The 26,267-nt window shown below is 37.9% G+C and overlaps 1 protein-coding gene across 1 annotated transcript; it reads left to right on the forward strand.

Moving 5' to 3' along the window:
• LOC108443578 lies at positions 1–25,907 on the forward strand. Its single transcript, XM_017724348.2, has 17 exons — positions 1–176; positions 379–526; positions 627–731; positions 4,742–4,834; positions 5,279–5,335; positions 5,453–5,536; positions 6,830–6,922; positions 7,152–7,247; positions 9,859–9,951; positions 11,498–11,584; positions 20,523–20,621; positions 21,836–21,985; positions 23,260–23,358; positions 23,473–23,565; positions 23,929–24,015; positions 24,435–24,524; positions 25,700–25,907. Exons 1-17 carry the CDS (start codon positions 128–130, stop codon positions 25,779–25,781), a joined length of 1,605 nt encoding a protein of 534 aa, XP_017579837.1. The 5' UTR covers positions 1–127; the 3' UTR covers positions 25,782–25,907.
• Positions 25,908–26,267: the final 360 nt, after the last annotated feature.

Here is a 26,267-nt window from a genome sequence, read left to right on the forward strand (position 1 = left end):
CTGACCAGTATGTGTTTGAGATAGGACAGCTAAATTGTATCTAACCCCAAACAGTACTGTGTTAAAAATCAGTTTGCTATATATGATTTTCTGCTCTTAAATCTGTGTTCCTGCCAGATATTTCAGTATGGACAAGCTTTGGGTCATATTGACCCTAGCAGGACTGTTGACTTCTGGTAAGTTTAGACTTAAAGCAGTTAGCAGTAGCAGTTCTGACTTAAAAGTGTTTGTTCCAACTGGTATAAAAGTAAAATGAGAAATAATCTATTAAGTGTGTTGATCCATACACTAATGTTACAAAGGGTATCTTTACTTTTAGAATAGGAGTTTGTGTTGCAACTGAAAGAAATGTTTATATTTGAATTTCTCTTTCTCAAGGAGCGGAGAGTTTTAAGATATCAGAGAAAGAGTATGAGAACATTGATCGAATGCTGGAGGTTGGGGTCCAAATATTTCTGAACTGTTTGGACAAAGTCAAAGAGGCCACTGAGAAACTGGTGAAAGAAGACATGCTGAGAACAAACAGGTAGAAGTCAGCAAGACTGAACCAACATCTGACTGCTTTAAGTGGACTATGAGTAAAATCACCCCTGTGAAATGACACCTTTCATTCATTTCTTCTACAGAATTGCAATCCAGGACAACTGGAATTCCTTCAGAGAGACAGCCAACAGTATCAGTGTAGAGGAAAGAGGTAAAGGAGTGCAGGACGATTTAATTGTAGCAGCACGGTGAGTCCAACCTGTTCATTGTTAGTTCAATTATAGTTTAACACTGCTGACTTTCCTATTTGGAAGTGATGTTACTTAATTATAATGATTGTGTGTGTGTGTGTGTGTGTGTGTGTGTGTGTGTGTGTGTGTGTGTGTGTGTGTGTGTGTGTGTGTGTGTGTGTGTGTGTGTGTGTGTATGTGTTTTTGAGATGACTTTATAGGGAGTAGAATGGCTAAGCCTGGATGGATGGATGGTACATATGATCACATAAATGTAATATTCAGAGTCACTTTTTTCACCAATGAATTTGTCTCACACATATCTAACGTAACATACTGAACAGTCCAGACATGCACACAGACTGTTGATGAGTATTTAACTAAAGGTAAAAAATGATACAAAACAATGAATAGAATAAGAACAGAATAATGAATACAAAAGAGCCATGGAGAGGAGCTAAAGAGAAGGTTGGAATATATGCATAGTAGATCTGACTAGAAATGGTTCATTTCTAGAATTTTTAGAAACCAGAAAGGTTACAGAGGAGTTACTGTAATACAGTAAGGCATTTTTTTTTGGTTTAGTTTAAATTTAAAGTGTGAGGTGGTTAAGGAGCGCACTAGAGAAAAAGCTGTCTTGTTGCGCTGGATTTGATGGCCCTACATTTTCTGCTAGAGGGAAGTGGCTTGGAGAAGTGATGTCCAGGATGAGAGGGGTCAGCTGTTATTTTGCCAGCATGCTTCATCACTCTACTGTTGTGGATGTCCTGAAGCATTGACTGACTACATCCAATGATCCGCTCTGCTATCCTGATTATGCAGAGGAGTTTGGCTCTTTCTTGTGGAGCAATCAAACAAGATGGCTATAATTTATGTGAGGATGATTGCTGCGTAGAATTAAATCATCAGGCTCTGCGGCAGGTTTAGTTTCTTCGGCTATCTCAGGAAAAACCTTTTCTCCTGAGGCCTTTGGCACAGGTCCCTGGATATGGTGGTGCCCGGGAGCCTGAGTGACCTCACAGTGAAAACCATGGAGCCATTGATGCTTGGGGGGGTTGGGAGAGAGGGTTACGCCTGAAGTCCACCACCATCTCTACAGTCTTTTGCATGTTCAGCAGCAGGTGGTTGCTGCCACACCAGGAGACCAGCTGTTCAACTTCCTTTCTGTAGTCAGTCTCATCACTGTTGGCTGTGAGGCCCATCACTGTAGTGCCGTATGCAAACTTCAGGATCTTCACAGCTTGTTCCATAGAGACAAAGTCATTGGTATAGAGATTAAATAAAAGGGATGAGAGCACACAGTCAAGAGGGTCTGATGTGTTTTCCTAGCCTCAACTGCTGTTTCCTATTTGTCAGGAAGTCCATGATCCACTGGCAGACGGGATCTGGCATAGACAGCTAAGACAGTTTGACCTGCGGCAGCTCTGGCACTCTGCTGTTGAATGCTGAGCTGAATTCCAGAAACAGAACTCTAGCATAAGTTCCAGGACTGTCGAGATGCTGTAGCATGAAGTATCGGGCCAAGTTGACCATATCACCCTACTTTTTTGCTAAGCCTCCTGTTCGCTTAGATTTTCCAACCTGCTGTGCTCCAAATAAGCATTGCGAAAACCTTTTTATCTCTAAGGTCCTTTTCCGATGCTGAATTCATAGCTACTGTTTTGACATCCCTAAAGCAATCTGCAAAGAGCTGGTGGATGGCAAAATACAAAGATTCATAACTGGACTGAATTTAAGCACTTCTTTTTGTCAGCCTTGTTGCCCTCTGATTACTTGTCAGAAGTGGAGGAGCAGCTGCTTATTAGTGTCCAGGCCCCTGGCTAAAGCATAAGAGACTTTGCTCATAAGGCATTGTGCTTAAAATGAAAGCCTGAAATCTCAGAAGTTGAATTGGTCAGACATATCATGAACATATCATGAAGAGGGACAGTCCACACTAAGGAACAACTCATTAAAGTTGGGTCCATGATGGAACATGACTGGGCTGCAAGGAAGGACTACTGGGCAAGAGTGAATAGCCAGGCTTCAAGTGACAAGACTAAAACGTAACAGAATAGCAAAAACTCTAATAATGCCAATCTGGAACATGGAGGAAGTCCCTATGTGTATTGAAACACGGGTACTCCAAGGAGAAGCCATACTGGATATGGATTGCATCTACACATTGATACAGAAGAGTCTGTGGCAAAAGATAGGTTGGAGAAAATCTGAGTAGAAGGGCTCCTCTGACCTTTGTGTTGAGAGATGGCAAATAACACCGAGCCAAAAGGTAGACACAACTGGCTTACACGTGGCATGGTGCGGTATGGACCTTGGAGACCTACATTGTATCAGCGAGCAACCTAGGCTTTCTTCTCATTCTGGCTCTCGATTTTTAACAAAAGCTCAAGTCCAGCTTAATTTAGGAGAGCATACTCAGTGAATCCAGAAGAGGTCTTGCTTTCCATTCTTTTTTTCCATTCTGAAACCCATGAGGCCCATGAAGCTCTGTTGAGATCTCATTTCTAAAACATCATAGAGAAGCATGTGAAGAAAACATCATAGAGCCATTTGAGTCTGCTTGGCTTCGCCTCTGGTGCTGGTGAGAAAACTGGATGGATCCTACTGCTTCTAGGTAGATTACAAAAAAATGAATTCCTGGACATCCAAAGATGCATAACCAATGAAATTGATTTATGACATCCTGGAATCTTTCCATGGATAAGGGTGTTTTAGTTCTGTAGATTTGAAGTCTGGCTATTTGCAAATAGCAGTGGATCCAAGGAGCAAGGCCAAGACAGCCTTCATTACACCTGTAGGCCTCTACCATTTTAAATCTGTGCTTTTTGGTTTAAAAAGCAGGTAACGTTCAAGAAACAGGGGTAACATTGCAGTGTCATATTGCATAGTCTCAATTTCTTGCAAACACAGCTTAATTTTTAGGGACATATTGTCAAAGGAAGGGGGTTGGAGACTGGTGAAAAAACCAGGGCCATGACTAATTATCCAGTCCCATAAGATATCAAGGCCTTGTAAAGGTTCTTGGGCTATGTAGGATGGTATCACACATTCATCTCTCAATTTTCATTAAAAACTCATCCTGTTCTGGCCCAGCCTGATGTAAGGTACATACTGATGCCAGTAATGTGGGGCTACACTGTTAGAAATAAAGGTACCATGCAGGTACGTGATTCATTCATAAAGGTACAAACAGTGTAAGCGTTCCCTCGAAGGTACAGCAGTGGGGTTAAAGTCCAACTGTGTAAATTACATAAGTATTTCCCAGTGGAAAAGTAGATATTTGTATCTTTTTATAAACTCATTTTTTAAAACAGAACCATTTAATATAAAACCTGGAGACGAGACGGGGTGTGTGGAATCAATACATCTTATAAAATATAATTTCAGTGGATTCTGGTACAGTTATGTTCCATGACTAAAGGTACCCCTGATGGTACCACCACAGTGACAAGAGGGGTACTGCCCCAGTGACAGTGTCATACCTTTTTTTCTGAGAGTGTAGGAGCAATTCTGACCCAGGAGACTTCTGAGAGAGAGAGAGTGATTGCATATGCCTCCAGAGAATTCCGTGGGGCAGGGCTCAACTACTCTATGTCAGAGAAGGAGTGCATGACAGCGGTTTGGGCCTTAGAGAAATGGCGTCATTACCTGTTTGTGGTCTTCACAGACCATAGAGCTTTGGCCTGAGCATTCAACTGTCTAAAGACCATCTTCAGGCTGACTCACTGGATTCTAAGGCAGCAACAAGGCAAAGGTAGTTTTAGGTGTCTTGTCCAAGGACTCTTATTGGTATAGTGTAGGGTGCTTGCCTAGATGGGGGATGGAACCCCAAAATACAGCTTAGAAGGCAGAGGTGTTACCCCTGAAATTATACCAACCATCTTAACACAAAGATGCTTCTGGGAAACTGGGCCCTAATCTAGAAGTTCACAGAAATGAATGATCTGTGCAAAACAAACTAGTGTAAATTTTAACTATTCAGACGAAGAAACATTTATGTGATTAGTTTTTCATTCTGTATCTCACAGCACTGTTCGAAGACTGGTCCTGCACTACAAAGATGATGTCAAAAAAATATTCCATACAGTAATAATGGAGCAGAATGTTCAACTGTATCTCCCGTAAGCTCTGAATTCTTATAATATATCTGCAAGTATGCATGTTACAGACCTCACTGTTTAAGTCTTATGTTATAATTAATAATCAACTAAGCTTCACATATACAGATCAGGTGCAACATTAGTTAGTTTCATGTGCATGCATTAAGCCAGTCCTGAATTACAATTTAATGTCATAAAATGATTCCCCAGTACGAAACATTTTGAACTGAAGTTTAGGATTAATCTTGGTCTACAAAACTACATTTTGGTCTGCCCCTCACCTAAATCAAATATACTCATTTTAATTATTTCTCACCTTAATCATAATTAACAATGCAACTTTGATCTGCATACTGTTTGAAATTAGTGTTTGGTGTTTGGAGAAAGGATTTAGATTTACAGAAATGTATTGTATTTCACAAAATGGATGCTCATGCTAACCATTCTGCTACTGAACTTCTGCAGAGTTGTAAACATGTTCAAAGGGACCATTGAAAGAGCCAAAGTCAATGAGATCTGGGGGTATGCATGATTTTCTTAATATAGTTCACAATAAAAGGCCAAATATTTTAACAGTAGGTTGTGGTATGTTTTTCCAGCAACATCACATTGATCTCTTTTGTATTTTGTATTTTATAGCAATTTGGTTTCAAACTACCTTCCTGGTGCTCCATCGATTGAAAGTGAACCACTGGAGTTTCTCTGTTACCTGCTGTCAACTAGGTATGAATGCATGTTTAGTCTTTACTGTTTTTTCTCTATTTGAACACTATGAGCATGCTATTACTGTACTGTTATTTGTAGTATGTACTGGCAATTTATGCCAGTCATGTTTTAGCTCTTCATCAGTGGTCATTTGCTGACCACAGGACTGTGGTTGGCTAGACGTTTGGTTCTGAGACTATTCTCAATCCAGCGGTGACATTAAGATTTAAAACAACTAAAGCAACACTGCTGTGCCCAAAATAAACTTAATAAACAAAATAAACAGCATACAGTGTTATGCCACTGTCTTGAGTATTACTGTGCTGCAAATAGTCCACCCCCAAATATCAAGTAATCAGTTGTGCTTTGGTGGTTTCTTTCTATTGTTGCTCAGGATAGAGGGGTGGTAGTAAATTTTATGGCAACAGATGAGCTACAGCCAGTAATTGTAAACCATTTGTAGTAATATAGGTAGTGGATTAACCTAAATCTATACTAGATTTCTGAAGTCATTCATTAGTATTTCAAGTTTTTCATAGCTGTTTGCCGCTGCTTACCAAATTTGTTTCATCTCACAATGTAAAACTGAGCAGTTAGTACTCTTTCCTTGCATTGAGAAACAATTCCTTCCTGTCAAAGTAAGTAGTTCTTGGCCACATGAAGGCAGAAGTCTTGCGAGTGTGAAGCCATGATCACATTTACTAACAAGCATTACTGTTTACCAACACGCATTTCTGCCAAAGACAGGGCTAACAAGTGCACTGAAATTACTATTTGTTTTGACAGAAGCTAATTACACTATATTCAAATTAAATTAAATAAATATCAGATTCATAATCCTCACAAATTTCACACTGCAACCACACACACACACAAAAATAACAGTAAATTGTGAGAAATGCCTCTGCAAAATCAGGCATTTTAGTCCACGACAATCACAAAAGTTGGCCACAAAAGCACAGAGGGACAGAATTTTATTGGTCCATTTAATAAGAAATTTTGACCAAATTTAAAAAGCAACAACAAATATCATTATTAGAAATCTTTAGCCGATCCGTGCCAGAAAAGCACTGTAATGTAAATTAACAGTATACACTGGGAAAAACATCTTTTTGTTACCATTATTTCAAATGCAAAGCAATCTTAATGCTGATGAGTGACTGGCTGTGTTGTGCAGCTTGGGGAATGTATAATTTTTAGAAAGTTACAAATAATTCTATTTTATCTTTTTAGTTTTTTGTGATTCTCATCTACTCTCATAAATAGAAACGAATTCAAAGCTGACATCCTCTTTTTCTTTGCTTTTAACAGCACCGTGGAAACATATATTGTGAAGGTTCTGAAGTTTGGTGTGGAAGTCATTTCAGAAATAAAAAAAATAGATTTTGATAAAGTAACTGAAAGGTAAGGAACTAGCATGTCAATTGTTGGATTTTAAAATAATATTAATATTATTTAATTACAAAGTTATATAAAATGAGGTAATCAAATATACATGTTTAAGGAATAGGCTTTACCTACCAAGCTCAGACCTGTATTCATGTTAGAAAATGTCAGTGGTGATATTTTAGCTGTAAATGCATTTTTAATATCTGAGTTTTATTTTATGCATTGCTGTCTCTGTGTCTTCAAGGGTGAGAACCATCTTTAAGGGAGTTGGGGAAAAGTGTAAAGAATTTGAGAGAATTGAGCGTGAAAAAGAAAAGGATGATTTTCTTGTGATGGTGAGGTAAGCTTCTTCATCAGAAGTATCCATCAATGTAACGTGTCCTTTCTCTGTGAAAGTATAGGAGAGCTCAATTTTGGGTCTCATTCACCAACCATCCTTAAGCTTTTGCTTATGCAGTTTTCACAGCGATTTTGATATTCACCGGTATTTTCTGATTTGCCATTTGTTCTTAGATAAGAACAGAATCTCTGCACACTCCAGAGCAAGAAGGTGTAAATAATTTTGAGATTTCAGAGCATGTTGTGAATCTGACAGGCTTTTCTTAAAAGCTTAAGAAAAGATTTAAGGAAAAAAATGTTGGTGACTGAGGCCCAATGACTTTCTTTGTTTACATCAATTTAAATGAGCTATTTTCAGTTTAGTACAGTCAGGAAAGTGTTTCTAGTGTGGACTACCAGCTAAAAAAATCAAGAAATAAAGAAAAAACTAGCATTGTTAAAATTATAAAATTATTTTAAATGACTTCCTGCCAAAAATAATGAGAAATGTGGAAAAAATTATAGCAACACACTATTATATACTGTTAATCAATGGCCACTAACATCAATCAACAGAAGAACTGATGTAATTGATGGAAGGCAGGTAGTAAACAGGTGCAAATCAGAGTAGACACTTCAGCTTTCAGTTGGGCTTAGAAATGTAATTAGAATTTTATCCGTTTGTTTGTCAGATATTCCAATATATTGAAATGTTAAATACATCATTTTCAAGCTGCAAACAACATAAATAGGACACAGCTTTAATACGGTCGGTGATAGGTAGCGAGGATGAGGAAACAAAGAAGAGTGAAGGACCCGCTAATTGAGTTCAGTGGAGCCACTTTTAATGTAAAAAAAAAACCCAAAACATAACAGCTTCGGCTACTCAGTGCTGCAGGTCTGAGAGAAAAAACCATAACATCTCTCAACTGCTTCTTCTACACAACCTCTCCCCCTTTTCTTAACCCCACCCCCTCCACATACATCACACCTATAACTTGCTAAAAGACTAAATATTTCACAGCTTATTCAAATTAACAGTTATTGGAATAGTTGCGAATTATTGCTCTTACATAATAAACAATAATTATGGCTGAAAGTTGAAAAAGAAGTCCAGGAGAATTTTCTTACCTCTGACCACCAATAAAAACATGCTGGAGTTGACTGAAGCAGCAGGAAGACCAGTAAATGGACAAAGCCAGGTGCAGAATGTTACTGCTGTACTATTTTAGATGGAATAGAAAAATCTGAATAAGAAGCTGGGGAGTACAGGAAACCAATGACGGCCTAGTAATAAAGGTAGTTTTCCCTCCATGCTGGTGTTCCGACACCCCAAACTTCTCCATGAGGATGTGCAGTTCACACTGTAAGTGATCTGTCAGAATGAGCTAAGGTTAACCTTATAAACATCACTAAAGCTCAATTACATTACATTTCTAACATTATTAACTGGGATATTCTAAGCTGTATCAGTTTGTTTATCAGAAGGATTAGCGTCAACTTCAAATAAATATTGATTATTCAGCAGCTCATCCTGTTTCAGCATTGGCTAGCTAACTACACGGAACTGGTTTATTAACTAGTTAATAAAATTATTTGGTAACAAAGTTTTTGCCTGAACAAAAAAATGACATCTGCTCGTCCTAGAAACTTATTTACATAGCTTGCTCGATGAACTAGCATGAATTAGTGGGTGGGCCAACTTTGTAACTACAATTTTCAAATGCACGAAAGTCCCAGAGTGTCATGTCAGGCAATAGATTATTCCTAACAGCAGTTCAGTCACCACCATATCTATTCCAACCCTTCTGCCCTATGGTCATACAAAACAATAGCAATCAACCTGGAAGCTTGATTCACATACCCAACCAATCCCAAACCCAACCCCTTTAGTACCATTTAGTATAAAACATATGTCTGTTTACCACAGGCGTGTCTGCCTGATGAAGACAACATAACTGGGTAAAAACAGACAGCGGAGATGTACAAAAATGAAGAAAACGGGCATGAAAAACGATCATGGTCAATTTATGTTTCACCTGTGGTTACTCCATGCATTGAAGAAACATTAGATGTTGGCTTTGACATTTTTAAAAAGTCCACTTCAGCCTTCGTGGTAAAACAGCACTATAACTACCAAATTTGCAAAAAAAACTGATGACGAATACATTTATAAAAATGTGTTGTAGGCTTGGATGGGTCAAAAATAACATGCTCTATGCAGTGAAATCTGACTTTTAAACACCCCTGTCCTGGACAGAAATACTTAGTATATTACATCCCACTCTTGGTTAATTCATATTTTCAAGCACGTTGGATCCAATTATAATAGTTTGCTATAATAAAATTACAGTTTGGTGAATATGAAGTTTTGCCTTTCTACAAAGTACAAACAGGATCCAGGGCCTGTAAGAACACATGCAGATTAGAATTCAGAGCTGTAACAGCCACAGCTCTGATTGCTCTCTGTGGATGTGCTGTAAACACAGATTAGCCACTGTCTCTTCATGTAAATTAAAACTGAGTGGTTAGCACTCTCTCCGTGCTTTGAGCAGTGCTGTGATGTCTGTGTACTGAAGAACAACATTAACAAGTCAGTGTAACATTGCCATTTCCTCTGCTGCTTTCCACAGTGTCACTTCCAGAGTGTTTATTTTTTACTGGGACAGCTTTCTGAATGCTACAGATACTCCTGAGTTAGGGGAAAAGTATGAAGACATTAAGAGGTGAGCTGTGCATTCAAATCACAATTACATTAAAAGTGTGAGGAATGAAAAAAAAAACATATATTTTACACTGATTTTATAGTGTGTTTGATGATTAAGAGCTTCTGCGAAGTTTAGTTAGGATAGTTACGAATACTTTTGGCAAGGCAATCTTCAGACATGTTTTATCACAACTGCTCCCTGGACGCTGCGGATAGGGCTGCCCACCGCTCCGGGCAAGTGTGCTCACTGTCCCCTAGAGTGTGTCTTAGCTATGTGTGTATGTGGTGTTTTACTTCATGGACGGGTTAAATGCGGAGGTGTGGTACTAATAAGGGTCACTTAATCTTAATCTTAATACAAAAAATGGTTCTTCTAGGATTCCTTAGTAAAGGTAATCATTATTTTCAGGAACCAGGAACACTCAAAGAGCCATTTGAACGTATAACTGATTCTTCTCTATTATGTGGTACTTTAAAACCCCTTTTTAAAAATGGTTCTATATATAGCGCTAAAAAAGGTTTGTTATGAGTCAAGAACCCTTTTTCAGTACTATATTTTATCTTGCTATATTTTACTACATTTTATGGGACTGTAGGTATAACATTATGCTTTTGTATCTTTTAGTATTTCTGTTTCTACAAGGCAGTTATTTATAGCCATGTCGATGACTTCTTTAGGCTTTTGAAACTCTGCAGTGTGCATTTGCATACTGTTTATTTTGTTGTTGGTTTGACGGAGGCATCTTAAAAGGACAGTTAGCAGTTGATAAAAAAATGTGATGACTGGTATGGCAGAAAATCAAATTCACACAGGTTTTAACCAGATGTAGTCGATCAGCTGAGACGTGCTTAGTGTCAGATTTGTGCTTCTTTAGTTTTAAACTGGAGCTTTGAGGCAAATTCTACTAACAAACACTAGAAGTCAATAGTCACTCAAATATTTTCTGTAAATGACGTCACCCAAACGTCTCTCAATCAAACAAACTGTGTCCACGCCTTCATTACGGTGGTGCAGGCATGTCAATATGCTTAGCCTGCTGTATGACTTACTGTGAGCTATAAAAAATAAAAAAAAAAAATCATTGTGCAGTTAAATGCAGTTTGCCAGCTTAGGCAATAATGCCTGCTGCCTTATACAACCTTTTGCACAACCTTGATGAAGACCTGGTCAGAATTTGGGGATGTTTTTACAGAAATGATTTGAGTGACCTCTAGTGTTTGTTAGCAATGTTAGTCTCTTTCCAGTTTAAAATGACAGAAGGGGAATCTCGACAACAATGTTTTATCTGGTTTAATTTTTTACTGAATCTTTCCTTTAATGGAGGGGACTCCTGCACAGTATTGTGATTTTCCTGCTTATGCACACCTGATTCAACTGGTCAGTTAATTGCCAGATTTAGCTGGCGTGCTAGAGCAGAGAAATCACTACATTGTGCCTTCAGTTCCCCACCCCTGCTTTAAAGCCGAATACTCCAGAAGTCGTTACTGTAGTTAAACTACAGCCGATTGCGTACAATGCAGAATAATGTTTGTTGTACTTGAATTGCTGTATTTTACATTCACAGAAAACTGATGGATCTAAAGTTTGACGAAGAACTAAAAGAAGCACTAAAACCCCTAATGGAATCAGAAACTCTGAATGATATTTTGAGGTATGTACTTCATCAGTATTTTGATTGGCTTCCAGACTTTTCTATCATGTTACCCCCTCTAGCTGCAGATGAATGAACACACTGATTCCCAGTCCTGATCGATAGAGAGTCAAAACACTGAAGTTGTGTTTACCCTGCACACACTTAGGTAAAGAGCTGTTACTGTTTACCTGATGATTTCAATCAGGTGTTAATGCATTTTTCATTTTAAAGTAGCTTTAGCTTTGGTTACATTTTTTCTAGTTCTAATAGCTGTTTGAAATCTGTTAAGTTACACAAGATTAGCCTAGTAGAAACATGTACACATGTATCTACAACCGAACAGGTTTAATGCAATTAATAATTCTGAATAGTGAGTCAAAATTTTTGAACGGCAGTATATCTGTCAGATTTCTGGTTTATTTTTATTTTGAGCTCTTTTTCATGGTTTTGAAGTTTACTCCACTGATAGTCCACTCCTGACTAATGGGAACAATAGAAGACTCCCTCTAGTGGCAGACGTTTTATAGAAATCAAACCTTATGACTGGTGAAAGCCATTTCTTGGTATATGACTACAGCTGTTTCTATTGATTATATCAGTATCAATGTAATTGAGTCATCAGTCCAAACAATAACAATAACCATGTAGTACCCTCTTTATACCACACACACACACACACAAACACACACACACACATATATATATATATATATATATATATATATATATATATATATATATATATATATATATATAAATAAAACCCCAATTCCAATGAAGTTGGGACGCTGTGTAAAACATGAATAAAAACAGAATACGATGATTTGCAAATCCTTTTCAACCTGTATTCAATTTAATACACTACAAAGACAAGATATTTAATGTTCAAACAGATAAACTTTATTGTTTTTATTCGCTCATTTTGAATTTGATGCCTGCAACACGTTCCAAAGAAGTTGGGACAGGGGCGTGTTTACCACTGTGTTACATCACCTTTCCTTTTAACAACACTCAATAAGCGTTTGGGAACTGAGGACACTAATTGTTGAAGCTTTGTAGGTGGAATTCTTTCCCATTGTTGCTTCTTGTACAACTTCAGTTGCTCAACAGTCCGGGGTCTCAATTGTCATATTTTGTGCTTCATAATGAGCCACACATTTTCAATGGGAGAAAGGTCTAGACTGCAGGCAGGCCAGACTAGTACCTGCACTCTTTTACTACGAAGCCACGCGGTTGTAACACGTGCAGAATGTGGCTTGGCATTGTCTTGCTGAAATAAGCAGGACGTCCCTGAAAAAGATGCTGCTTGGATGGCAGCATATGTTGCTCCAAAACCTGTATGTACCTTTCAGCATTAATGGTGCCTTCACAGATGTGCAGGTTACTCATGCCATGGGCACTAACACACCCCCCACACCATCAGAGATGCTGGATTTTGAACTTTGCACTGATAACAATCCAGACAGTCCTTTTTCTCTTTGGCCCAGAGGACACGACATCCATGATTTCCAAAAACAATTTGAAATGTGGACTCGTCAGACCACAGGACACTTTTCCACTTTGCGTCAGTCCATCTCAGATGAGCTCGGGCCCAGAGAAGCCAGCAGCGTTTCTGGGTGTTGTTGATATATGGCTTTCGCTTTGCATGGCAGAGTTTTAACTTGCACTTGTAGATGGAGCGACGAACTGTGTTCACTGACAGTGGTTTTCTGAAGTGTTCCTGAGCCCATGTGGTAATATCCGTTACAGAATGATGTCAGTTTTTAATGCAGTGCCGCCTGAAGGATCGAAGGTCACGGGCATTCAATGTTGGTTTTCTGCCTTGCTGCTTCCTTGCAGAGATTTCTCCCGATTCTCTGCATCTTTTAATGATATTATGGACTGTAGGTGATGAAATCCCTAAATTCATTGCAATTGCATGTTGAGAAACATTGTTCTCAACAATACTGTTCACAAAGTGATGAACCTCACCCCATCCTTGCTTGTGAACGACTGAGCCTTTCAGGGATGCTCCCTTTATACCCAATCATGACACTCACCTGTTTCCAATTAACCTGCTCACCTGTGGAATGTTCCAAACAGGTGTTTTTTGAGCATTCCTCAACTTTCCCAGTCTTTTGTTGCCCCTGTCCCAACTTCTTTGGAACGTGTTGCAGGGATGAGTGAATATTTGCACAAAACAATAAAGTTTATCTGTTTGAACATTAAATATCTTGTCTTTGTAGTGTATTCAATTGAATGTATGTTGAAAAGGATTTGCAAATCATCGTATTCTGTTCTTATTTATGTTTTCCACAACGTCCCAACTTCATTGCAATTGGGGTTGTATATATAAGCACCTAATCATGCTCACACTAAGCATGCTTCAACAGAAAGGGAATTTATTGGCTAAATCTCCAACTACATTGAAATTACTTTTTTTTATTGAGGGAATGAGTCAAGACATCAGGAAAACAAAGAAACAGGACAAATCCAATGAAAGAAAAAAAGGCCTAAACAGTATCTGTTGTTTGGTCACAAATATGACATAAGAAAAAAAGAAAAAAAAAACATATAAATGAATGAATAAAAGGACCAATTTGGATTATAATCTTTTACTTTTTCCTACCTCCTCCCCTTTTTTCCCTTTTTCTCTTCCCCCTCCCGCCCACCTTTCCACTCCCTCGCTACCCTCCCTCCATTAAGTTTTCCCTTTCACCTTACCCTTACCCCTAGTGGCACTCACCTAATAACCTAAATCCCCAAAGTAAATTTTCCATTACTAAACAAACAGCCCAATTAACCCAATAAATGAATATGAGAATATATGATTAGAGAATTGGGATAGAGAGGAGAAAAAATAAATAAATAAATAAATAAATACAAAAAATTTACATAATAAAAAATTAATTAATAAAAAAGGGGGCGCAGTCATCTGGCATGGTCTGAAGAGAATTGAAATAAGAAAGGAAGAGGTTCCACTTCGAGTAAAACGCAGCAGTATTGCCTCTCAGAATAAACCTTATCCTGTCAAGTCTTAGGAAGGGCATGACATCACAAAGCCACCTTGAAATTAAGGGGGGTTTTGGAGATTTCCATAACAACAAAATGCAACGCCATGCTAATAAGGATGTAAATGCCAAAATGTCCAATTGTCCACTGGTGAGCAGGGGTCAATCTGTAGAAAAGCCAAATATTGCTAAAGAACAGTTCATTTTAATGTCAACGCCTAGAACTTTTGACATTTTTTAAAGTAAGCAAGCCAAAACTTGCGTAAAGCGGGACAGAAAAAAATTACATATGGCTCAGATTACACAGTGAGGTATGACATTTATCACATTTTTCGGTGATGTTCGGATAAAATTTCGATAGCCGAGATTTAGATCGGTGAACTCTGTACAATACTTTACATTGAATCAGTTGTAATCTTGCACAAGGTACACTTACCTGCACCTTGGTGACATCCTAATCCCACTATTGGTCGGTTAGGGCTCATATTCCCAAGATCTTTTAATTTTATTCATGGAACATGGGTCCAGATGAATAAGCCTCGAATAGATGTTGGATATACAAAATTTTTGAAAGGGATCTAAAGACAGAAAGTCATCCAAGGGATATCCAACGGGTAGGTGGATGTAATCCAAAAAAAGAGAAGAGAAAAGGGGGCAGGTTGAATTCAGCTGATAACTGAGCAAAGATACAAAAAATACCATCTTTATGAAGATCATGAAGGGATTTAATACCTCTGCTGTGCCAGGTAATAAAAGCAGTGTCGTTCAGGGTGGATGGGAATAAATGGTTATAGGCAAAGATGATGAAGGTGACATAAGTTTAAAGTGGCGCCTAAATTGAATCCAAATCCGAAGGATAGAGAGGACTATGGGGTTGATGGTAAAATCTGTAAGCCTGAGAGGTATGGAGGAAGCTAGAAGTGCAGATACTGAAGATGAAGAAAGGGAGTGAATTTCAATTTAAACCCACAGCAAATTTGGGGAATTAAGCAAACACAAAACATTTTGAATATGGGCTGCGTCCCGCATGAAAGTGGAAAATATGTAGAACGGACAGAATTGGTATGAACACTAGCCATGGGGGAAGAATACAACAATTTAATCCAAGAAACAATTGTCTCTCCAAAGCTGAATCTACGCAAAACTTCAAATAGATCAAATGTTTTTTCTGCATCTAACAAAACGATGACTTCTGGAAAAGAGGAGGAATGTTCTGTAAAAATCGTATTTAAAAGGGTGCGGACATTAAAAAAGGTGGCGACCTTTAATAAAGCCATTCTGGTCATGAGAAATTATTTCAGGAATACCGTTCTCCAAACGTAAAGCCAGTAATTTCGCCAGGATTTTCAAGTCCACATTTAGGAGGGACAAAGGTCTATATGAAGCACAGGAGGTGGGATCCTTATCTTTCTTCAGAAGGAGAGATATGGATGCTTCCATAAAAGTAGGAGGTAGAGATCCAGATAGTAAGGATTCATTATACACACCGAGAAGAAGAGGAGATAACCTATCCCTAAATCTTTAAAAAAAATTGACGGGAAAGCCGTCAGGACCAGGTGCTTTATTAGTTTGCATTGAATTGATCGAGAGAGAAATCTCCTCTAAGTCTAAGTGCAAATCAAGAATGTGTATAGCTGTAGTATTCACAGAGGGAAACTCCAGACGGTCAAAAAATGAAAGCAAATCGGTATCAACGGAGAGAGATTCAGATTGGTAGAGAGTAGAATAAAAGGATTTAAAGATGGCATTTACAGATGGTGAATCAGAGCATAACGCACCAAGTGAATCTTTTAATTTGGGAAATTGATTGAGATGAAGTCTGTCTTTTAAGCTGGTGGGCCAAAAGGCTTTGAAGGTTTTTCCCACATGTTTATAATAACTACTACGTGTATGCAATAGCAGTTGCTCAGCGTCAATTGTTGTGGTGGAATCGAATTCAGTTCGTAACTCAAGGCGCCGTTTCAATAATGCGGGTGTTGGATTTGTTGAATTGAGTTTATTAACCTCAGTTATTTCCTTCATCAAATTTTGCAATTTAAGTTTATGTGATCTGTTCAGATATGCTGTGTATGATATGATTTATCCACGTAGGTAGGCTTCAAGAGATTCCCATAAAACAGAAGAAGTAACGGAGTCATTCTTGTTAATAGCAATAAACTCATCAATTGAGAACGAGATATAATTATTAAAAGCATCGTCAGACAGCAACAGCATGTTAAGCCTCCGGGAGTTTGGAAACTATGATAATTTGAGAATGTTATATTTACTGTCAATGGAGCATGATCTGAAATAACTATAGGCTGATAATCAGAGGAAACAACATTACCAATGAGAGACCTGTCAATAATAAAATAGTCAATATGGGAATACACTTGGTGAGGATGAGAGTAAAAGGAAAATACCTTGGCACCCAGGTTATAAAATCTCCAAAAGTTGACAAACCTATTATTGGACATGAAATCTAATACTGCTTGGGAAGTCTAATCTGTCTAAGAGTGGGTCAATTGTGCACTTGAGGTCTCCGTCCATAATTAAAAGATGAGCGTTTAAAGAAGGAATAGAGCTAAATAACTTTTGCGTAAAATTTGGATCATCAAAGTTAGGAGCATAAATGTTTACCAACAAAGCAGCGGTATTACATAAGGTGCCGCGAACAATCAATCTGCGATTCCTATCTGTAATACTTTTATCAGGGATAAACTGGATCCCTCTCTTAATCAACACTGGTACACCTCTAGTCTTGGAGTTGAATGTTGAATGAAAAACATCCGCGACCCAGTGGCATTTTAGCTTAGCATGGTCACTATTTCTAAGATGTGTTTCTTGTAAGAAAATTACATCTAAATTGAAACTTTTTAATGGGTTAGTACCCTAGAGCGTTTGACCGGATTGTTTAACCCCTTCACATTCCTGCTCAGAAATCTCATACCACTCCTATCTTGATTAGAGTTAGTCATAGTGCTTATTTATAGAGTAAAGTTGTAATGTGAAAGTAGAGAAAAGTACCAGATGACCGAATGGAAAAGGGGGAAGGGAAATAAATAAAATAAATAAAAAATAAAAAAAGGGAACCTACCCAAACTTAAACCCACCCAACTATAACCCCAACACTGCCCTCTAAACCCAAAGTGAGGGCTAGTGTAGTAGCACAAGTCTGAGCTGATTATGAACAGGCCATACCCCCAATAGCACAGCATGAGAGCCAAAAAGAGCCCCCGCAGAGCAGATGAACTGTAACAGCGACTATAAAAGTGCATGTGAAACCACTTCCACTTCTAAATGATTGTCTTTGCACACCCATACCTGTAGATGTGCCCCGACATATGCTACTGTATGTAGAAATACATATAAAGTCAAACAATGTAAAGGAAATACCTTAGAATAAAGGGTGAACCTAAAAATACCCTTGACTATAATAAATATAGCAAAGGTCCTTGTATACCTAACAAAAGTGAACCACCATCCCTGGGATATACCTTTACAAAAAATAAGTCAAGTCTTGCTTCTCTGGCGGATCCACTGTAGTGGCAGTACAGGAAAATGCAGCCTTAGTCAGCAACTAGGTAGGAGGGGTCTCGAGGATGGAGCTTGGACAGCCCACATGGTCACTCTGCTTGCAGATTGAGGCTTTGCCCTGGGTGCAGTCCCACTGTCTTTGTATCGACAGAACTGCGATGAGTCCTTGCTTAGCTGGCTCGGGTTGTAGTTAGGGTTCCAAGGCTGGGGGCACTACCTTTACTAACTACTTTTTTTTGGCCGAGATGAAACTTAATGAAATCCTTCTCTTGAGCAGGTAAAAGACCTCTTCACGTTCCTTCTCTAAGAGTGGTTTAAACTAACAGTGTACACAAGATGAACAAAGGTTTCTGCTCTGATTTGTGAGCGTTCTAATATTATTTGTTCTTTACTTTCTGACCAAGGTCAGCGCAAACTTAAGAATTTGCTAGCTGCACTTTTGAACACAGAACTGCTGAAGAATGCAGGTTTTGTCTGGCTGTATGTCCTACCCTGTAGAGGTGGAGCCAGAGTACTCCTGGGTTCTTCTCACCTAACAGTTAATAAGCTATTCATTATTTCCAACTCTGATTGGTGGTGCATAATCTATGAGCTCCTCCACAAGAATCACTTCCTCCTTTGTTTTAGTTGCATCTTAATACAAGGGAAAAGGAAAATATTTCAAGCATAAAATGTAGGTTATTCTTTTAAACTTTCAAAAGCAAGGAAAGAACAGCTAGGACATTCATGTATGTTTCATAAGAGACCGTTCTAACCCATGTTTCCTGACAATAAACACACAATAAAAGACAAACACAACAACAGACACAAAACACAAGCAACACTGCATGTAATCTCTGTGTATCGCTGGTTACGAATACATTCAAACATTACCCAATGAATGAAGAAATAAACCAAACAAAGAAAAAAGGAAAGAAAAGAAATTAATATTCAGGATACATATTTATCAGTGTTCAAAATGCACTAGAATTAAATGGCTGTATGGTACTTTATCAAAGTGATGCATTAATCCCTGTTTATGGCTTCTAGCTCACTTTGTGGAGCCAAAGCTGTTAGGTTTTGGAGTTGTGGGGAGTTCTTGTAAACAAGGGAGACTTTGTCTCAAACAGATGGTGTTCACTACACTTTTAACAGATTATCAGTAACATATGAACAACATATCAGTGAAGTAGCAGTAGTGAAACATCTTAATACATTGAAGTAAATTTCTTTCATTAAGTAGATGTGTTGTTAATGTTACTTCCATTACAAAAACCCAACCTTACCCAACCTTACCCAAAACCTAACCCTAACCCTCATGTGTTTGACATGTTACGAGAGTCCGTTGAGTATTTGTTTCATCTAAAAGGACCACTCAAAGTGTCACCCAAAATATGTATGCATATTTTATGCATTATCATAGACATTGCCAATTAACTGATTGATAATTCATAGATTTTCATCTGATCACCATGAGGTGATTGTAACATTGCATTTTATTAAGATCATCATCATTAACCACTTAGGTTAGGGATGACTGTCCCCCGCAACTTCCTCCAGTTCATTCTTGGGGACTCCAACTTGGAGATATAATCCCTCCAGCAGGTCCTAGGACGACCCCGGGTTTTTGCCCTGGTAGCCCATGCCTGGTACACCCCCATCGGGAGGTATTCGGGGGCATCCAGATCAGATGCCCCAACCACCTCAACTGGCTCCTCTCAATGCAGAGTAGTAGCGGCTCCACTCCAAGCTCCCCCCAGATGACTGAGCTCCTCACCCTATCAAGTAGAGCGTAGCCCGCCACCCTGCGAAGAAAACTAATTTCCGCTGCTTGTATTCACGATCTCATTCTTTTGGTCATTACCCACAATCCATGACCATTGGTGAGGGTCGGGATGTAGACCAACTGGTAAACAGAGAGTTTATGGCTCTTAGTCATAAACTAAGTCATACATTACAATCCGGTACAGTGACTGCTTTACTGCTGCCGCCTGTCCCAGCCTGTGGTCAATCTCATGATCTGTCTTCCTATCACTCATGAGCAAGACTCCAAGATACTTAAACTCCTCCACCTGAGTCAAATCATTTCCCCTTACATGGAGTGGGCATGCCATCCTTTTATTAAGACGTGCTATTAATTTAGACACTTCTAATATATGTGTATTTTCTCAGTTTCTGTTTTACTGTCTGACTGCAGCCTTTCGCACAATGACAGCTGGGATAGGCTCCAGTACCTCCCATGACCCAGAAAGAGAAGTGTGTGCGTGTGTGTGTGCGTGTGTGTGTGTGTGTGTGTGTGTGTGTGTGTGTGTGTGTGTGTGTGTGTGTGTGTTTGCGTGTGTGTGTGTGTGTGACCGCAGACTGAGCTGATGATTTATCAGTTATGAATGCCTGAACGTTTATGGTTTTTGGTGATATCTGCTAAATTATTCTGTAAATGTAATATCATGTTTGTTTATTTGTATTTCTAGACTTCACTTCGAATTTGCCGCTGAGTTTTATTTTATTGGCTTTAGTCCACTGATTACATTGTTCATTACTGCTCCAGAGAGATTCGTAAGGACTGTAAGGTAAAAATCTGTTTTTTAACATATAAATATATGTATAATATAAAATATAAAATGATTTTGTGTGTGTGTGTGAAATTTTAGCATTTGAATTATGCGGGAACTGGACATGTGAGCACCCCTAAAGAAACTTTTTTTTAAGCAATAATAATAATAACTAGACTTAAAATAAATATTGACAATTTCAGGTCATAAAATGTCAAATATCAATATTGGGGTATATTAGCAGATCAGGAAGTGGCTAAAATAAACCTCAGTTCAAGTTAAGTTCAGTTCTTGCACTGTATATACCTTACTGTCATAGAGGAGGTGTATGTGGATATTATTTCACAACCTGCCACAGTGATGAGTGTTTTCAGAAGGTAACAAAGGGGTTTAAGTGTCTAAATCTTATTTTGGAGATATTATGAGAACAACCAATCCATTCAAGAAAAAAAACCATGATACTTGGAAGAGTTGAAGATAAAGGGGAAGATGATGACCGACAAAAGATGGATGGATACAATCAGAGGAATCATGAACCAGCCACAGAGAAATCTGAAGACCCAAAGAGAAGACATATTCTGGAGAAACACTATCTATATAGTCACCAGGAGTCAGAAACTTGATGCCACTAATAATAGCTCTGCTTACAATCACTGATCCTACTCTTACTAATACTTTACTGGCTAGCTAGCAGCACGCTAATATATCACAATAGTGTAGGCATCATCCAATTAACACATTATTGACATATTGACTATGACTTCATGAAGTGATGGCAACAGCAACCTGGTCCAACAAATACGTTGAGATGTCCTGTCCTCCTTTTAAGTTTATATTAATACCATCTTTATAAACAGGATTTAGGTCCATTTAGTTATAGAGTTGATGGAGAAACAGCTGTTCAGTGTGTAAACAGATTCATGAGAAGGCATAGTATACTCACCAATCCAAACAGAGTACAGTGTGATTACACATATGAACTGGATGGATTTATTCATATTATAATTAATATCAGTTTCAGTGCAGCAGTAAACTAAACAATGTAGACAGTTTTTCATATCGTTAGAAATGTCAGAGCTAAAATCTGAAGTATTGTGCAGAGTAATTGCAGTAATTGTTTATTTGATCTGAAAGCACTAAAATGTTTTGTCTATGAAAGCAAGAGCAGAAAGAAACACATCCTCTACAGTACTTGAACAACCATGAACGTTTTACCTCTAATCCTGTCACAGGGTTGTGGGCATGAGTGCTGTTATTCATGCATACACCATTTATGAACAGCTGTCTGAAAGGGGGCTGTTTTCTGAGATGAAAAGACTGTATTTCAGAGCTGTGGACATAGGAATTGCCCTGGCAGGCAATGAAGTATTTCAATATTTTAGGTAAGCACTTTTTGTAATAATACAGACTCACAGAGGATTGTGTTCAAGGCTACTGTTACGACTAATTTGTCTAAGTTGTCTGTTATGTAAAGTAAAATTTTCCCTTTGTCATTTTTACTATATAGTTGCACTCTTTTGATATTCTATCATGTATAGTTTACACCAGTAGACGCACCTTGTGTCTACACTCAGTGTCCATTTTATCAGGTCAGTATACCCTACAGGTACATGCTAAAGTTCTACAGTTACAGATCTTATTTGTGTAAAATTTGTTACCAGTTTTGTTGACAGTTTTGATGGTGGACGAAGCTTTCTTTTTTAATGGTGTGTTGATAAGGGTTCTGACTGTCCCATGTGAGGGGCTGTTGTTGTCCTGTGGCCGTTTTTAATGTTTGAATAGTTTTGAATATTTTGAAATTGAATTTATTGGTGAACTTTGGGAGAACTACTTCTAAGTCTGTATGGTTGAAATTGTTCTAATCCGAGTTAAATGTGCTTAGCAGGAAACTCTATGCTATGATAGCATGCGCATCCAGTGGGATATTAACGGTGGTAATAATAAGAGTGATAAACTCACAAAGTATGTAAAAAGGTCTGTTTTTGATCAACAGATACTCCAGATCAGGAAAGCAATGGCTGCCTATAATGTTGGTGTTGATGCACCAGTTGTTATTTACGTATATGCTAACCCTTGGTCGTACCAGTGTCTTTGTTTCTGTCCCAGCAAGTTCAACTTGAAACCTTCCTCTTCACTGCTCACTACTCTTCTTCTTCAAAGTGTTAGGTCCCCCTCCCCATTAGTAGAGCGTCCTAGGTGCTATTAAGAATTGAACTTATTATTCTGAGCGCTGCACTGATACTGACATGGTGGTGGGGTGTTAGTGTGTGACAGATTTACATTGTTGGTCCACCTTGTAGATGTAAAGTCAAAGACAGTAGCTCATCTGTTGCTGTACAGTTTGCATTGGTCACCCCTGATCCTTCATCAGTGGTCACAGGATGCTGCCCACAGGACACTGATGGCTGGATATTTTTGGTTGGTGGACTATGCTCAGTGAACATTCCTGACCATTAACGAACAGTTTAAAATGGGGCTAACAAACTATGCAGAGAAACAGATGGACTACAGTCTGTAATTGCTACAAAGTGCTACTATATGATAAGTGGAGCTGATAAAATGGAAAATGAGTGTAGAAACAAGGAGGTGAACTTAATGAAGTGGCTGATGAGTGTATATAATGATGTATTGTTTCTGTCTCCTGTTGGCTTTACAGAGAGACGTATTTTGAGAAATGGAAGTCTTTCAGAGAAGAACTCAACAAACTTGTAAATGAAGAGAGACGAAAATCACATATCCTACTTCCACAAGTGCGGTAAGCTCACATGCACTACCTGCTAAAAGTTTTGTATTTACTATAAAAATAACTATTGTTTATCCACTCCACTACTGTTTACTCACTCCACTACTGTTTATTCACTCTCCTCAGGGCTATTGCACGAATGTTAATTAGCAAATTTGAGGAGCTCGTCGACAAAGTCAACGCAGATTTTGATGATGACACAGTACAACAGATGTCAACGTAAGAGATTTACTAAAACTAAACACTACCATATGAAGTTTTATAACTGATTTTGATATGATCTACTAAGGTCCTATGTTAAATTTGTTGATTTTTTTTCTTAGTTACTGAATAATGAGCCGTAGTATATAATAAGCCTGGGATATGAAGTTAAGTAAGATGAGACAGGAATGTTTGCAGGTGTCTTTTTTTGCACAAACTGTGCCAGATTTTCAGTTCACAACATTAAAATTATCATGAAAACTGAAAACTTATTTGGGAGATTCAAAGATTTGTTTCAACAGTGATGACATGTTTGTACAAATCTGTTTGTAGCTCATCTTACAAAGCCAAGATTAACTTGTTGGAGTTTTGTTTATCTAGGAAGTGGAGTAATATAAAAGAGAAATGCATTAAAAAACTACTGACCAGTGGAGCACTTACTCAGGATCAACTGGAGGAAGCTCAGAGGTCAGTGATCACCAATCAAATGAAATAAACTGTTCTAAAAAAATATTGCCACTGATAAAAAATCTTTTGTGTATTAAAAATAACGTGTGCTAATGTAATATGATTTATTTGTGTGGTTTAATTCTACACATCCAATATAACAAACATTTAAACTGCACCCTAATGTGTCTATTTTGAATTAATATTTTTATTTTAATCTTTTTTAATGTCATTTCTTTTATTCTTTTTTGTTGCATTCCATTTCACTGCACCTAACATAGTTTTTAAAATCCTTTCACTTATTTATTTATTTATGTTCTGTAATTTTTCACCTGAAAATCATGTGGGCTATTTTGGGGGATTCTGGATGTTAAGATTAGAAAAACAAAAAAATATTTGAAGTATGTGAATATGTATGTAATTCTTTTTTTGTATTGCAGAATCTTTCAGGAAGATGCATTTGGGTTTTATAATAAATATCTGGAGTTTACAAAAACGATGGATCCACAGAGAGTTGAGGCTACACTTAAGTAAGCTGTGATTTTTTTTTTTTTCTTCTTATGTGAGAACTAAGAAACTAAAAAATCCACTAGTCAGGGCTGCGGACAACAGTTAACTAGTCAAAGAAAGTGCCTGAAATACAGATGCATAAAAAACTGCAGTGAAAATTCAAGACAAGAGGATAGAAATATATTTTTTGCTAAACACAATGTACTTTTATTAATATAAAAAATACTCCATGAGATTACACCGATGCGAAGACTGCTAAAATCTCATCAACCAGACTGGGTGGGTTTGGAGATCCACCTTCTCAAGTAAAGGGCCATTTGACTGACATGCAAAAAGACCACACAGACCGTTAAATGTGACGTGTGTCTAACAAAGTCAAACTTTGTAAAATGTGACAGTGCAAATGTTTTCTGGTTCAGTGACTAGGTCTTTATCTTGCTTTGTAAGGCTTATTGGTGTATAGAGATGCAACTGCTTGCTGCTAGCTTTTAACTTGATGAGAAACTTCCTATTACACTGACAAAACCAGTACAAAACATATCTCACAACTGCAGCTACTAGCAAGCTACTAACCTTTCACAGATGTCTGGAACACTTATGTTTTTTGTTTGTTTGTTTGTTTTAAAATGATAATAACTAGTCAACTAGGCAACTTTTCTGAATGAGTAGCAAATTAGTTCCAATTAAGTTATGCCACTTATAGGAGCTAGTAACTGTTATATAAGCATCTATGATTACAGCTCCAGCTAGCCCAGCTTTTCCAGTGTGCCATTCTAAGATCAAAAACCCAGAAATGTGGTGTCCATAGCAAAATACAGCCTTAAGTTTGTCACAAATAGTTGGGCCTGCAAATTCGTTTTAAACTCACAAGTCCCTATCCTTTTAAATAGCAAACATTAACTAACTGCATGGTTTACATAGCGAACAGTGAGTTTCTCAGACCATTTATCATGCCTAAGCAGAATGTATAGGGTTCAGTATACTTTTTTTAATGCTTAAGCCCTTAAATGCCCCAGATCTGTCAGTAGGCCTGTTTTTTATTCCTTACTCCTATAACAATAGCTCCAGTTTCCAATTTACACTCCATGTAGTTGAATAGTACTTAATGATAAGACTTAGAAAGTTATTAGCATAGGGATTCAAGACATAGCGTGAAAGAAACGGACCATTAATTACTTTCATGTGTTTGTTTCAGGGCTCTGGTCAAAATGCTGGTGCTGGGAGTTAACTTCATATATTCTCCACTCGCTCAAGCTTGGGAATTCTTACTCATCTGATCACTTCAGAAACAATGAGGCCGTTTTCTTTAAATACCAATCTGCCACGCTGTAATCTTACTGTAATCTGACACATTGGTATTCTTAATACTTAACTGAATAAAAGACAGTATGTTGAAAAACTAACTGAACTATGCTAGACTCATTTTGAATATGTTTTAAGTAATTTAACCTGTATTTAACAATCGTATAAAATAACCTGAATCCCATTGAAATGAAAAAAGATGGTCTTTCAACAGTTATTTTGTAAAGACAGTTGTGCTGCATAGAACCATGGACCCTCAAAGAACCATTTATATCCTTAAAGGGTTCTTTGTATCATGAAATGATTCTTCTGATTGATGGAGAATGTGTTGTATATGGTTCTATAACCTTTTCATAAAGGGTTCCATATAGCACCAAAAATGGTTAATTCTCCATCAATCTGAATAACTACTCCACAATGCCAAGAACAATGTGAATCATAAACATGATTCTTTGACTGAC

The sequence above is a fragment of the Pygocentrus nattereri genome, chromosome 1, assembly GCF_015220715.1.
Source record: "Pygocentrus nattereri isolate fPygNat1 chromosome 1, fPygNat1.pri, whole genome shotgun sequence".
In the NCBI taxonomy this organism is placed as follows: Eukaryota; Metazoa; Chordata; class Actinopteri; order Characiformes; family Serrasalmidae; genus Pygocentrus; species Pygocentrus nattereri.

Coding starts and splice junctions, on each gene's coding strand:
- LOC108443578 (XM_017724348.2), top strand. CDS start 128: ATGGACAAGCTTTGGGTCATATTGACCCTAGCAGGACTGTTGACTTCT. Junction 527..626: donor GACATGCTGAGAACAAACAG/GTAGAAGTCAGC, acceptor TTTCTTCTACAG/AATTGCAATCCAGGACAACT. Junction 24,016..24,434: donor CAACTGGAGGAAGCTCAGAG/GTCAGTGATCAC, acceptor TTTGTATTGCAG/AATCTTTCAGGAAGATGCAT.